Here is a 13,428-nt window from a genome sequence, read left to right on the forward strand (position 1 = left end):
GAGTCAGAACGAGAAAGACTTCTTTTATAGATGGGAGAAACAAGGGCACGGTTGTAGGCGAATGTGTATTAGTCTACAGAGAGCAAAACACGGACACTGCAGGGGCGGGGCAGACGGGCAAGGGGCTCCAGGGCACAGGGTAGGTGCGAGGAGAGCCCATCCCTCCGACAGGACAGAAGCAGAATATACAGGGACAGATACAGACCAGTGGATCCGAGAGGGTATGCCAGGGATGCGGGGAGGGCAAAGTGACATCACACAGCTTTGGTAACGCTGGTTGGAAAGTCAACGACTTTAAAAAGAGAATTAACATGTGACAGGACCAGAGCCTCATCACTCGGAACGGCTTTAACTGCCTCGCAGGAAATCAAACCTCACCGGACTTAGCAGAAGCATCTCTTCCAACTTTGCAGCCACGTGAGGACGCTGAACCCTCGCTCTGCCTCAGAAGACTGGGTTGTACGAGGCACCCTGGCTCCTCCTGGCATTTGCTCTTCTGACATTGACCCATTTAAGAGGCACTGTGTGATCGGTTGACTTCAAGTCTCTGGAGACATCACCTCCCTTTCCTGATCCCTGCTGCCGGCCACCTTGCCCAGGGCCTCCACATCCCAGGCCTGGACAACTGCTCTGGCCTCCCCACGGGTCTCCAGCCCCTCCACCCCACCAGCAACACCACCCTCCTCTGCTGGGCAAGAGGAAAATGAAGTCACTGTTGCCTCTTCTCATGAAATCTCAATGGCTCCTTGGACTGGAGTAAATCCAGTCTTCAGGAGACATAAAAGGCCAAGGGCAAACTGGCTCTCAAGTCCTCTACATCGGTGTGTCTCAGGATCCCTCACCCCACACCCCGTAGACACATTTCTTGGCGTCCCCAGAAAAGCAAGATGGCCTCAGGAGTCCTCCCCCTTACCCGCACTACTCCCACTCTTTACAATTCCTGCTTCTCCCAGCCATCACCAGGCAAACTTTGTCTCATTCCTCAGGAGTCAATCTAAATGTCACCTCCTCCATGAAGCCTTTCCTTTCTCCCTGAAAGAAGTAATCACTCCCATACTTGTTAAGACAGGTAGACCCAGCACCCACCAGCATGACAGACCAGAGGAAGGTTCTGTTATTTATCTGCTTGCACGCAAACCCTGGGGTGGACTGGCCGGCCTGGAGGCAGGCCTCTGTCATTCACGGGTGCCCTTGGCACTAGTATGCGTGGTCGTGGAAACACCTGTTAGGGACCCTGCAGAGAGTGCGGAGTAGTGTCGTTACGGACTCTAAGCATTGACTTTGCTCACGCTTTGATAAAAAAAAAAAAAAAAAAGATTCTTTTTTTATAGGAGCAAATCAATATCAACATGTTAGCAGGTCAGATTCTTCCTAATTGAACAGATTCTGGCAAATATCTGGATGTTCAAACATCTGGAAATGCTGAGAATAATCCAGGAAGAGGGTGTCTTTCTGCCTGTCCCTGCAGTTCCTCGGAATAACCGCTGCACTTTAAAAGGGAAACTCATCGAATGAGAAAACTTCACCGCAAATCCTTAGAGAAGAAATCGAACCATTTCACCAAATGCAGAAACTGACTCTCCCAGTCCCTATTTTTAGTTCACAGGAAGATGCGTGATGCCTCATTTTTGACTTGGGTGCAAGGCAAAGTGTGAACTTTGTCAAGGCGAGGTTATTTTAAGGGAAAAGGAAACCGAGCTCCAGTTGGAAACAGTCACGGAGCCTCACACAGCACGCGGGCCAGCAGTCATGCTGTCCTTCCCTAGGCGCCGCCAGGCTGCTTCCTGGTTTCAGAGGTGGCTTAACGCCGCTTAATACCGACACCCTCACTCCCCCGACTCCATTTTCCCGATAGCAGGGCTTCTATTTTTGACTCATCCTCCATAGAGAAGCCTGCTAATTTTCAGCGAAGCACTTGGATTAAGGGCTTTATTGAAAATTACTAGGCCTCAACCAAACACAATGAGACAGACAATGCAGAGCATGTTCGGGAAAGAACGCCCGTCTGCCAGGATGAAACCCGACAGAAGGCTTTCAGGGGGACGCTCAAAAGGGTGGTGAAAACAGAATGGAAAAGGAGCTAGGAGTGGTTATTAGCCCAGGAAGGAAGAACCGTAAAAGAATGAAAGGGGAAACAGATGGAAATGACGTTTTATGGGGAGAAAGAAAAAGATGAAAAGCCCAAGAGCTTGGCTGAAAGACATTCAAAACTTTTTAAAATGATAGAAGGGCAAAAATAGAAAAATGACTTCGTGTGGAAGAAACACAGAAAGATAACAGGACATAATTCAAAAGCCGGAGTGTCTGGTATAAAGCAGCAGAAAATCCATTCAGCGTTGCAGCATTCAGAGCACAAAGGCAGAGAAACTTTTAATACACTCCGACCCCAGTCCTCCGCTGTCCCCGCGGCCTCTGGGACACTTTCCACGGGTGCCCACTCCTTTACAGCCCGCCAAGGTCTTCGGGGCAGTAATCCCCCTGCCTTGGATTCAGCAAGTCCCTGCCTCCCCCAGGAAGATGAGTAAACTTAAAACAGTGAAATGAGCTCTAGAATGTGAAAAGTTTCCATACATTAAGGACATAATGAAGATTTCCTTAATTACACAAGGATACAGCCACATGGTAAGAGCCTGCATCGAGGAAGCTTTAGCTGAGTCATACTTTTTGCCAGACTGAGGCCCTGTTTAGTTTCCATTTTAGAATTTCGTGATCCCCAGCCTTCAAATTCAACTGAGCTGTTAGGTCCCCTTACCCGGATATATGTTTTTAAATCAGAACTGTAATGTTTTCCCCTTAAAATGAAATAAATGGAAGATCAAACCAAATTCTTGTGATTTAAATGATCCTGTGCTGCAGGACTGTGCGCAGATCGTGGGGTTGGGGATGGAACCTGGGTCAGCTGTAAATCAGAAACCGTGGCCCATACCAGATGCCCTCCCCCCCCCCCCCCCCCCCCCCCGGTGTGGCGGTCCTGCCCACTCACTGATGAGCTCCTGCAACCATCCTGACTGAGGGCTGTCATCTCGAAAAGATGCACAGAATCCAGGAAGGAAAAGCTGGCCCAGGTGTTGCAAGACTGTCTTTGTCTGATCTATAGGCTCTGCAAGGAACATGGTACTGAAGTAGAGTTTAGCGTCAGGCTCGGGGAAGGAGCCTGGGGAACCCCCACCTCCACCCCCCCAAACCCCACACACTGCAGAAGTGAGGTCAGAGACCTGCCCCTTTAGAACCCTTAGAAGGACTCAGAGTCTGGGCCAGGAAGCAAGACCACAGAGAGGAGACAAACATGCCCAACAGAAGGTACTTTGTGGCATGTCTGAGCGATGGTGGCTTTTCCAAGTGTTTTACTCAAGCGCTGGCCAGAAGGCGCTCCATTGAGTAGAAGATGAACCCGAATGGCAGTGCTCATTTCAATTTTGTTGTGAACCTGAAACTGCTCTCAAACATAAAGTTTACTAAAAATGTTTTTTAACCTAGTGTCCAGTTTCTACGCAGCACCAGTCTTCCTGAGAGGGACACAGAAGCTCAAGTAACTTCTGCCAAAGCAGGGCCTGGTGACTGGGGTGGTCCCTGGACCAGCTCCCTTGTCATTACTGGGAGCTGCTTAGAAATAGAGAGCCTCGGGCCCCACCCAAACCTGCTGAATCACAGTCTGCATTTTACCTGGTCCCCAGGGTACTTAGGGGGGGCCTGAAAAGGGTGAGATATTCAAAGTAGGGAGGAATAGGGTACACATACATAGTTCTAAGGCCAGGGCAAAGAGTGCCTGGGACGGCATCTTCCTGGATGGCGGGGGCAGGAAGGCTCCAAGGTAGAGAGAGCTCGGGGCTGTGACAGCAGACGACAAAGGGCCCTTCCACACCCAGGGAAGACCCAGGTGGTTGGGAATCAAAGAGCATGTTCTCAAAAAAGGCAAGATGTTGTGGGTAGAGAGAGGGTTGATGGGCAGGGTAGAGGCCTACAACCCTAGCAAGGTGAGCTGAGGGTCCTCACCTGCCAGGTGAGAAGCCTGGATCTACCTATGGAGGAAGTGAGGGGACCCCGGAGGTTTGGGCATCTTTGAAGTGATTCAAGCCATGACGGCTACTGTGGCCACTTTGTGAGAACAGAGAGTGGTCGGGAAGACAGAGCTCCCGAGGAGGAGGACCCGGGGTCAGCTGGTTCCATAGCAGCAGCTTTTCTGTCCAAAGACCCGAATGTTCAGCAGTGCCTCCGGTAGGATCGCGGCCAAGCCAGCACAGATTCTAGAGCTCGGCTGTCAGGAACTCTCATTCCTGAAGGCACCTAGACACACAAATCACACTGAGGGCACGTGACTCATCCTTCAGCGCTTGGGAAACCGATAACGAGATTCTAATTGACTGTGGTCAAGGCACGAAAGAAAACAACATACCTGAGGGGCATAATGCTACATTTTAAGAATAAAATGAGATAAAGTAAGTTCCAGAAAGCTGCATCTTGCGCCGACAAAGCTATGTTGCTTTTTCTTGGTTTCTTACCATGTATCTTCATTCATAACTCCCTGTGTTTCTGCCTCTTTCCTTCCCTGACATTTGCCCTGTGTGTTTTCCCCTCTGAGAATCCTCTGCCATAAAAGAGCCCCTAACTCACCCGGCCCTCCAAATTCCCTAACATGAATAACTACCACACTCCTGACAGTTTTTTTCCAAATTTTAGGAATGACATTGGGTCACAAGAAAAAAAATATCTAATTTTGATGCTTGTTATCACGCTTTCCCTTGTCGTTCTGACAGAAATTCTATTATTTCCTGGCTTTGGTCCCATGTTCTAATTCTTCTAGATATTATTTAGTTTTTCAAATGTTCACTCAGCATGAGTGCCAACAGGCACATAAGCAGTCCTAGCTGCCTGAGATGGCCTCGGAGGCTGAACGGGAAAGCCTCTATCCGCACCAGCATGTGGACGGATGTGCCAGTAGGACCAGGGTCTGGATGCTCAAGAACAAAGTCTTTGGCTCAGATCAGCCCTGTCCAATAGAAACATAATGCAAGGCATGTATGTCATTTGAAATTACCAGTAGCCACATTTTTAAAAAGTGGAATTAGTTTTAGTAAAATTTAGCGGTATCTGCAATATTATCATTTCGGCATGTAATCAGCAACACAAAAATTAGTGAGATACTTGACATTCGCTTTAGTCACTCTGGTGGCCGTAACAAAGTGCCACGGACTGGGTACCCTCAATTCATGTATTCCCTCATAGTTCTGGAGGCTGGAAGTCCAAGATCAAGTCACCGGCTGGACGGCTTCTTTGGAGGCCTCTGTCCTTGGCTCGCAGATGGACCTCTTCTCAGTCTGTCCTCACCCGGTCCTTACTGTGGAGTCTGTGTGCTAATGTCTTCTTAGAAGTACACTAGTCTGATTGGATCCGGGCCCAGCCCAGGGACCTCACTTTACCCTAATCACCTCTTCAAAGGACGAAACACAGTCACATCCTGAGGTCCTAGAGATTAGGACTTGAACATGTGAGTTTCTGGCAGAAACAACTCAGCCCTCGACAACATTCTTTACACTAAGTCTTAAAAATCCCGTGTGTATTATATGCTGACAGCCCACCCTGGTTTGGACCGGCCACACTTCAGGTGCCAATGATCACATGTTCCTCGTGACTCCAGGATCAGAATGCTCAGGTTACAGTCCCACCCACTGCCTGAGCGCTGGCTTTCCCCGTGCACCTGCTCAGGGGTCCCCCTGCATTAACTGAGGGCCTTCTCAAGTTCCCATTGCCTAGAACACTTGCTACCCATCACCAAAGAGCCACTGTGAGGTAGGGTTCCCCCAAGGTGATTGCAATCTGGGAACGGAGTCTAGAAATGTGTACGGCGAGGCCCTCCCAAAGTCAAGTTTGGTGATCCGCAGCAATGAGCATAGCCATTTGTCTTATTCCATTGTATTCCAAAAAGGCACAGAGGACATTCTTTCTCAAATACTGCATAGACCCCCACCTGGCAGGGACACCCATGTCTCAGCCTTACTTCCTAAATGAAAATGAAATAATGAATATATATAATAATGAATATATTGTGTCATTTATATATATAATGAAAATATATAAATGAAATAATATATATAAATGAAATAAAAATGAAAATAAAGCGCCCAACTCTGATACCTTCTGCTGTGACCTCCCACCTCCCTCACTCCCTGGCTGGGTAGGTTTCCAGGGTCCTAGCCACAGGGAACAGGAGCCCGTTTTCTCCTGCTGCACACACCATGCCGAGCCCCCCTGGGAGAAGGAAATGGGGATCAAGGTCCAATACCAAGTTCTGTGAGCTATCTCTATTTTCACATGTCCAGTTGTGGGAAGCTGTACTAGAGCTGGGGGATTTGTGTGAATATCATCTTTTCTACAACATAGACCTACTTAGGTAATTTCCACATGCCTTGAGAGCCCTCCGTTAGAAGCCTGACTCACTTTCTACTTAAATGCCGTCAGAGAGGGAGATGCTGCCCGTCTGCCTCCCCTTCTGGGCACTTCTACCCCCTGGGGCCCACTGTGGTCACGTGACTTGCTTTAGCCAACGGCATGAGCAGAAACGCATGGGTCATTTCTGGACAGTGCGTGCAGGGGCCAGGCTGGTGACGCGCTGTCCCTTCGTGGCTGCATTCCTTTGTGGCGGAATCCGTGCCCATCTGGGCTCTGGGACAGCAGGACGGACTCGTGGCACGAGTGAAAAATACCTCCAGGTGGCCCAGAGCCACTGAGACTTCGTGAGGCCGAAACTCCAGCATATTCCCGCCCATTGGGACTGATGGAGGCGATGAGTAATACTTGCTTCTGTTCTCTTCTTCCCAGGAAATGTCATGCTTGTTGATGTCAGAACGAGTTTTTTGTGCCTCAAAGCTAATCACCCGGGTACTTCAGATCTCATCTGATGAATTTTCTCCCTCACCTGTGCTCGTTCTCAAAGTGAGCTTTCGATGGATGAGGGGACTTTGGTTCTTTGAACATTCTGGTGGAAAAGTGACAAATCCTCAGGAAGGCTTTTCAATCGGTTTTGCCAAGACAAGTCTAACAGCTACTGTGGAGACAACCCTCCTAAACTGTGATTAACAAGTACACTCTTCCAGACTCCAGGTTAGCCAGCTGGTCACTTTACCATAACCACCTCTGTGTCTCCTCCAGAAAATAGGAACATGTGAGAATGGTCCCTCTGTCTGCTTCTCTTTCTGTCTCTCATACTTTGTCACTTGAGCTTTTTCAAAACCAGGATTTCTCAACCTCGGCAATATTGACATTCTGGGCTGGAGAATTCTTTGTTGTGTGTCCGTACGTCATTCTAGGATGTTCAGCAGCGTCCCTGACCTTCACCCACTAGATAGATGCCAGGGCTGTCCAGGCCCCCAGTCATGCCAACCTCAAATGTCTCCTGAGGGTTCTGGTTGAGAACCCCTCTATTCTAAACTGAACACATTCCTTCCCCCACCCCCATGCCTCCATACGAGGCTACCTTTGCTAAGAATGAAAAGGACTCTCTTCCTTGATTTATTATTTATTGAAGGCCACTGTCCTGTTATAGACGAACATTTCCAACTATCAGAAGTCACTCTCAAATGCTGAGTATTCATTCACTCTTCCACTGATTTCTCCGTTCCTCCAACAAATGCCCACCGGGTTACGTGCCAGGCATCATTTTGAGAATCAGACACTTGGTGGAAAGAAAATGTGTGGCTACTACATTCATGGCACTGAGAGCCTATTGAGAGACCTGCTGAGGACCTACACATACAAACCTATCGCTGCAAACTGTAGAGTGCTGTAGAGGAGGAGAGGACATCGCAGGGGTCAGAGGAGAGGTGACATTCAAGCTGAGATGGGAAGAAACCAGCCAAGGGCAAGAGCAGCAGAAGCCTGCTGGGCAGAGGCAGGAAGGGCTGATCCATGTGAGGCTCCCCCACATTTGGGCGACGTGGTCAGAATATAGGGTGTGAGGGAGGGAACGAGGGTGACGTGGTAGGAGAAGTCTCAGGGACCAAGGCTGTCGGAGGACACATCGCCACGGTGAGAGCCCAGAATGGCCACGAGCAAAGGCACACGTTCCTTCAGCCCCAATGACATCTGGCCCTCCCCGGTGCCCCTCCTGCTCTGCCTACCCCATGGCCCAGAACACAGCAAGCCAGGAAGTCATCAGGGCAAGGAATGGCTGAATCAGCCCCATTTCCTCTAGCACTTTGCTGAGAAATAGGGTTCCCCTGGCTGAACTAATAAAATTTTAGTAATTGGCCTTAACTGTGAAAGCGTCTCATTGCTATGAAGAAGTACAGTCTGTTCCACCACAGGACCAGGTGTAATCCGTAGAACATTTCCAAGTGGCCTCTGGGCAATCTCCACCCTATTCTGAACAGTTCGATTTTTTGTCCCTGTGACAAGGACAGTAAGGAATGAATAAAACACACATTATCTTTTCAATAGGGTTTGATCTGTACTGACAGCCACAAAAAGAGGTGGCCATCATCCTCTCCTGCTGTAAGTGCTGTTCTGGGTAGAATTGTGTGTGTGTGTGCGTCCCGCCCCTCCACCCCCCAAAAATCCCTGGTTTCTGTGAATGTGACCTTATTTGGAAATAGGGTCTTTGGATGTGATCAGTGAAGAGCCGGTCATACCGGATTGGGTGGTAAATCCAATGACCGGTGGGCTTGGGAGAGGGAAATCTGGACACGGAGACACACACAGGGCAGGTGCCATGTGCCATCGGAGATGGAGCCATGGGACACTGAGGGTGGCCAGCAACCCCGGGAACTAAGAGGAAGGCACGGGACAGATTCTCCCTTTCGTCATTCTGACACAGAGAGCACGGCCCTGCTGACATGTGCGCGTCTGGCTTAGAGCCTCTAGGACAGGGAGAGAACCCATTTCTGTCATTTAAGGCCACTCAGTTGGTAGTGTTTTATTACAGAAGCCCTAGGAGACTCACACGGTACCTCCACGGATTCTCTGGTCACCTTCCTCTGAGTGAGAAAGAAAAAGCAGGTAACCAAGGTGAGTTATGAATCCTGATGAAGTCACAGAAGGAGGTCCAAAGTAGGTGGCAGATTTTCAAAACTTCCAAATCTCAAGTAGCTCCTTTTTTTATTCCCCCCGAATAGTTACAGCTTATGTGAATCACACAAACTACACTGATGAGATCTATTACTGGCTGATTAAAATGATGGCAGGTTTCCTTCCCATAGAAGTCAATGGAATAAATAATTTGTGAGAGCCAATTAATCTAGAATCCGCCAAAATGGAGCACAACTGGTCTTACCACAGGATTCATTTCTCAGCGGTCATAGAAAAATGCAAACTGTCAAAGGAATCCATTCGTTCTAAGTGCTCAGAAGTGCCTCCAAAATCAGGGTCCTGGACATGGTTCTCTCCGGCAAGGACTAGTAAAATACTTGTGCTCTTTAGTCTTTACTTTCAGAGCACGTATAAAGGGAAGAACTGCAGGGGTTTTTTGGTAGGATTTCTTAGAAGTGCCAACGGGTGGCCCATGCATAAAACCTTCCAATACACAATCTGTTAACAAATGTCTGGTTCTACAAACATCGTGTGTTACAAAATGTGTTCTGTAGGAAGGTATGCATAAAGAGGAAAACACAGGAAAAAAAAAAACGACTTTTTTTTTTTTTTTTTTTTTTTTTTACCTTGCCTTTGTCGAAGTAGTGGATGATTTCCTGGTAGAGCTGTTCCTTCAGCTGGCCCTGTGTTGTTGCCTGGTACCCGTCCCGCTGGGTGAGGTGGGCCGCGCACACATCCTCCGACCACTGAGGCAAAAGCAAAGCATGAGACCTGTCAGGCAAGGGTGTGTCCAGTGCCACCACTGGCCCACCCTTGGTCAGAATGCACCACAGTGAGCCCCGCATGCCCTGCATGCATGCAGGCCAAGGTCCCAGGGACACTCGGGGCTGCTGGAGCCTGGAAACGAGAGTGGAACCTCTGTGTAGAACCCCTACGAGGAAGGAAAGACGAGGCGGAGGCAAAGCTGGGCCTGGATTCATACAGAAGAGAAACCCAGCAGGTTCTGGAAAGCACAGAACTGTCAGCTTGCTGATAACGTCTTTTAACTCCTGAGGTGAATTACGAGCCAGGCGATTTGGGGCTGTCTCAAGTGAGGCATCCCGGGGTGCTGGCCTCTGTCCTGAGATGCTCAACATTTTACTCAACAGCAAAGAAGATACACGGATCTCACATACCAGTCATACCTTTAAGCTTTGCCTTAAAATTAGACTTGTGTATCCTGACTACAACCAGTTGTTATGAAATGATTAATTATGGAGTTCTCACGGCATAGCTAGATTTCTACCTTCACGGGGGATAAACGTAAAATTTTAGGTGATTCTGGCATGTAACTACAATAAAATAAATAGGAAAGTTCCAATCTTGAATAACTTCTTCGCAGTTTAAAATCACTGACAAAAATATTGAATAGGGGAGAAAAAGTCCCTCTATACCTTCCAATTAAACACTCACATGATTTCGCTTGATTACTAGGGCTCAAGGCTAATGGTTTTATCGCTCTTGTTTTTGACAAAATAACCAACAGGGATGATATTTAAAAATTTTTAATTAATGAACAAGAATATATTTGTCACGTTGAAGAACAATTTTCACAACAATACAAATAACGCCTTTTGTAAGTTGATTAACCAGCATGAGTTTACGCTGAATGCAATATCAAAACATATTTAGGGAAAATTGTGAAACGTCACGGTGTAAAATATATGGAGAGAAATTACAGAGCATTTGCCACTTAACTGGGAAATCCAGAGTCCCAGTGGAAAAGATAATGCATCCGGGCCTACGGTTTGGGATGTGAAAAGCCCTCGTATGGTCCGTGATGAACCCATCTGTGCTCAATAAATGTTTGTGTACTATGAGTGAGGGTAAGTGAGCACTTTGTCAACCCCATTTCAATTTCCCTGGTGAAAATAAATACCTTCGTATTTGCAAGAATGCCTTATTACCGAAATCTGGGTTTCTAACAAATGAAGACTGTTAGAATTCCTAGCGATACGGCTGGTGTCAGGTGTACCAACGGAAATCTCTAGCATCCTAAATCACATTCCTTGGGAGAGCTTTATTGGTGTAAAGCCAAAGGGCGTCTATTGATGACTATTGACGAGGCTCCCAGATGGAGCCTCCTCCTGTTTTCTTTGTAATGGACCCCTTTGTTTTCAGGCAAAGATAAACGTCCACACTCCAGTGTCTCTATAGCAGCCCCTGTAGATTTGTAGCATCAAGAGATGCTGGAGATTTTGGGGTTGGGCCAAAGGCTGGAAGATTCTTGCTGGAGTTTCACTCCAAACACAGTGTCCTCCTTAATGCTTCTCATTACCCACAGACATTGCTTAATGCCTGTTTTAATGTAATCTTTTCAGGTTTTTGGTGCTCGAGGGGCTGGCCCGATTTTGAAAACAGGACTCCTTGAATGAGTGGTCTTTATGTTGGGTCACTCAACTAAATTCTAATTCTCCTAACTGTTTGTGTTTATCCAGTTTATAATTTTTCAAATTTATAAGGATGTAATGGGAAAGAAGATCTAACGATTAGCTAAAGTTTTAAAACGTAAAACTAGAGGTTGTATAGCATCTCCTTCATCCATCCACTCATCCATCCACCTGCCACTTAGCTACCTACTTACACATTTGGATAAATCTATTTACCCATCCACTCATCCATCCATTCATCCATCCACCCATCTATCCACCTACCTACCCATACTTCCATCCTTCCTTCCATGCATCTATCCATCCATTCATCCAACCATCCATCTATCCATCCATCCATCCACACACCCACCTCCATTCTTCAATCCATCCAACCATCCAACCACCCAAACATCCATCCATCCATCCATCCATCCACCCACCCAATTACTTACTGAGGGTCTACTCTGTATGATTAACTGGGCTAGAATTGGATATGAGGGAAGAACATTAATGTATTACTGCAAACAAACAAATAAGCCAATGTCAAAACATATGTGCATAACAAAAGAACCACTGGAACTGAAAGTTGTCATGCCAGACCTGTGCTCAGGAGCAACACTCCAGGAGAATCAGGCGGGAGATCTCACCTGAACTGATGGACTAATACAAGATCTCAATGTGAGCTCTTTGCTAAGATAATCAGGGATATGTTTCATCCTGTCTCTTAGCTATCTACCTCAGAAATTCCTTCTTATTGATGACATTCTCCTCTACTACTGAGTCTTGCTGGCATGAATAAGAATCTGTAGAATCTCTAACTCATTGCTAGACAACAGCCCAATGATGGGTGTTTATGATGCTTAGTGATGATCTGCTAGGACATCTTGTTAAATCTGCATTCAGTAGGGCAAAGTCTGTCATCAAAGTACCTTCTAAATGTCTTCGTTTATGTCACTGCATTTAGTCAAAATCCCTAAGATCTTAAATTATAGGTTCATTAAAATTTATCATGGAAAAATAAAATTTTAAATCTTCTTAGAATTTATGACAACAGAATCATGAAGGTATGTAGTAATTTCTAGTCATTTCTATTACCTTCAGGAGCTTTGCGTGGAGAAGCAAGGTGTAGGCCGCCTCTGTGTAGTTGTCACACTCTCTGTGCAGGTCACAGAGCTTGTACAGGTACCTGAGACAATGAAACACAGCGATATTCTTAAGATGTCAACAAATCATTTGTGTTGAGGACTGCAAGATCTGACATCTACCTTCAACGGTAAATTGTATCTATACTTTCTCTTCACAGTGGTCACAATTCCCAATGCCTCGAACACTTCTGGTGCAGAAAGCACTAAGGAAAACCAACAAGAGTAATATACAATAATATTTTGTAAAAAAATCTTAAGTCCTCCCTTTTCAGGTTGAAAATGAAGACCGCCCAAGAATGCAGAATTGTACTTCAAGGGTCTCTCACTCCTTTTCATCTTTTCCAGAGTTTTCTTCTTACATTTGAAATGAGATCATGAAGTTTGCTTGTGATTTCTCACATTTCTATTGAATCCAAATGCACACCCCCCAAAAAAAATCCATAAAAATAAAGAGCTCCAATGATCACGGTGAATGTGATCAAAAGAATTTCTCTGCCATAAAGATATAAAGGTTGCTTTTTAATATAGAGTAAACTACATTTTGGATAAAAGAATCTGGTTGCTTTTGCAAAAGTTTATTAAGTTTATGTGATATATTTTTATAAAGGAGAAACAAAAAAAATTCTTAGAAATCAAGTTAGAAAATCATGCTTGACGTAATAAACACATCATTAAACACTAAGCCACATGGACATACCCTTATTCTATTCTGCTAAGTTATAATCTTGCTAAATACTGACACTGGTCCCTAGAAGTGACCAAGAGAGGGGCTACAACACAGCCCACCCCTCTACAGAAAAAGGCAAATGAAGGAGAAAAATCCAGCAGATAATATAAAACATCAGAATAAA

The 13,428-nt window shown here is 46.4% G+C and overlaps 1 protein-coding gene across 5 annotated transcripts in view; it reads right to left on the reverse strand.

The window, feature by feature from the left end:
• The window catches only part of DOCK1 (dedicator of cytokinesis 1), a 485,590-nt gene that overhangs the window by 42,631 nt on the left and 429,531 nt on the right, over positions 1–13,428 (reverse strand). For all 5 annotated transcript variants that reach the window (XM_073884741.1, XM_073884742.1, XM_025880059.2 and 2 more), the window contains 2 exons: positions 12,528–12,618; positions 9,648–9,767 (listed from right to left, as the gene is read on the reverse strand). In XM_073884741.1, coding sequence (XP_073740842.1) covers positions 9,648–9,767; positions 12,528–12,618 — 211 coding nt within the window. The remainder of the gene's footprint in view (positions 1–9,647; positions 9,768–12,527; positions 12,619–13,428) is intronic.

The sequence above is a fragment of the Callorhinus ursinus genome, unplaced genomic scaffold, assembly GCF_003265705.2.
Source record: "Callorhinus ursinus isolate GAN/ISIS: 27379988/994484 unplaced genomic scaffold, GSC_fseal_2.0 scaffold58, whole genome shotgun sequence".
In the NCBI taxonomy this organism is placed as follows: Eukaryota; Metazoa; Chordata; class Mammalia; order Carnivora; family Otariidae; genus Callorhinus; species Callorhinus ursinus.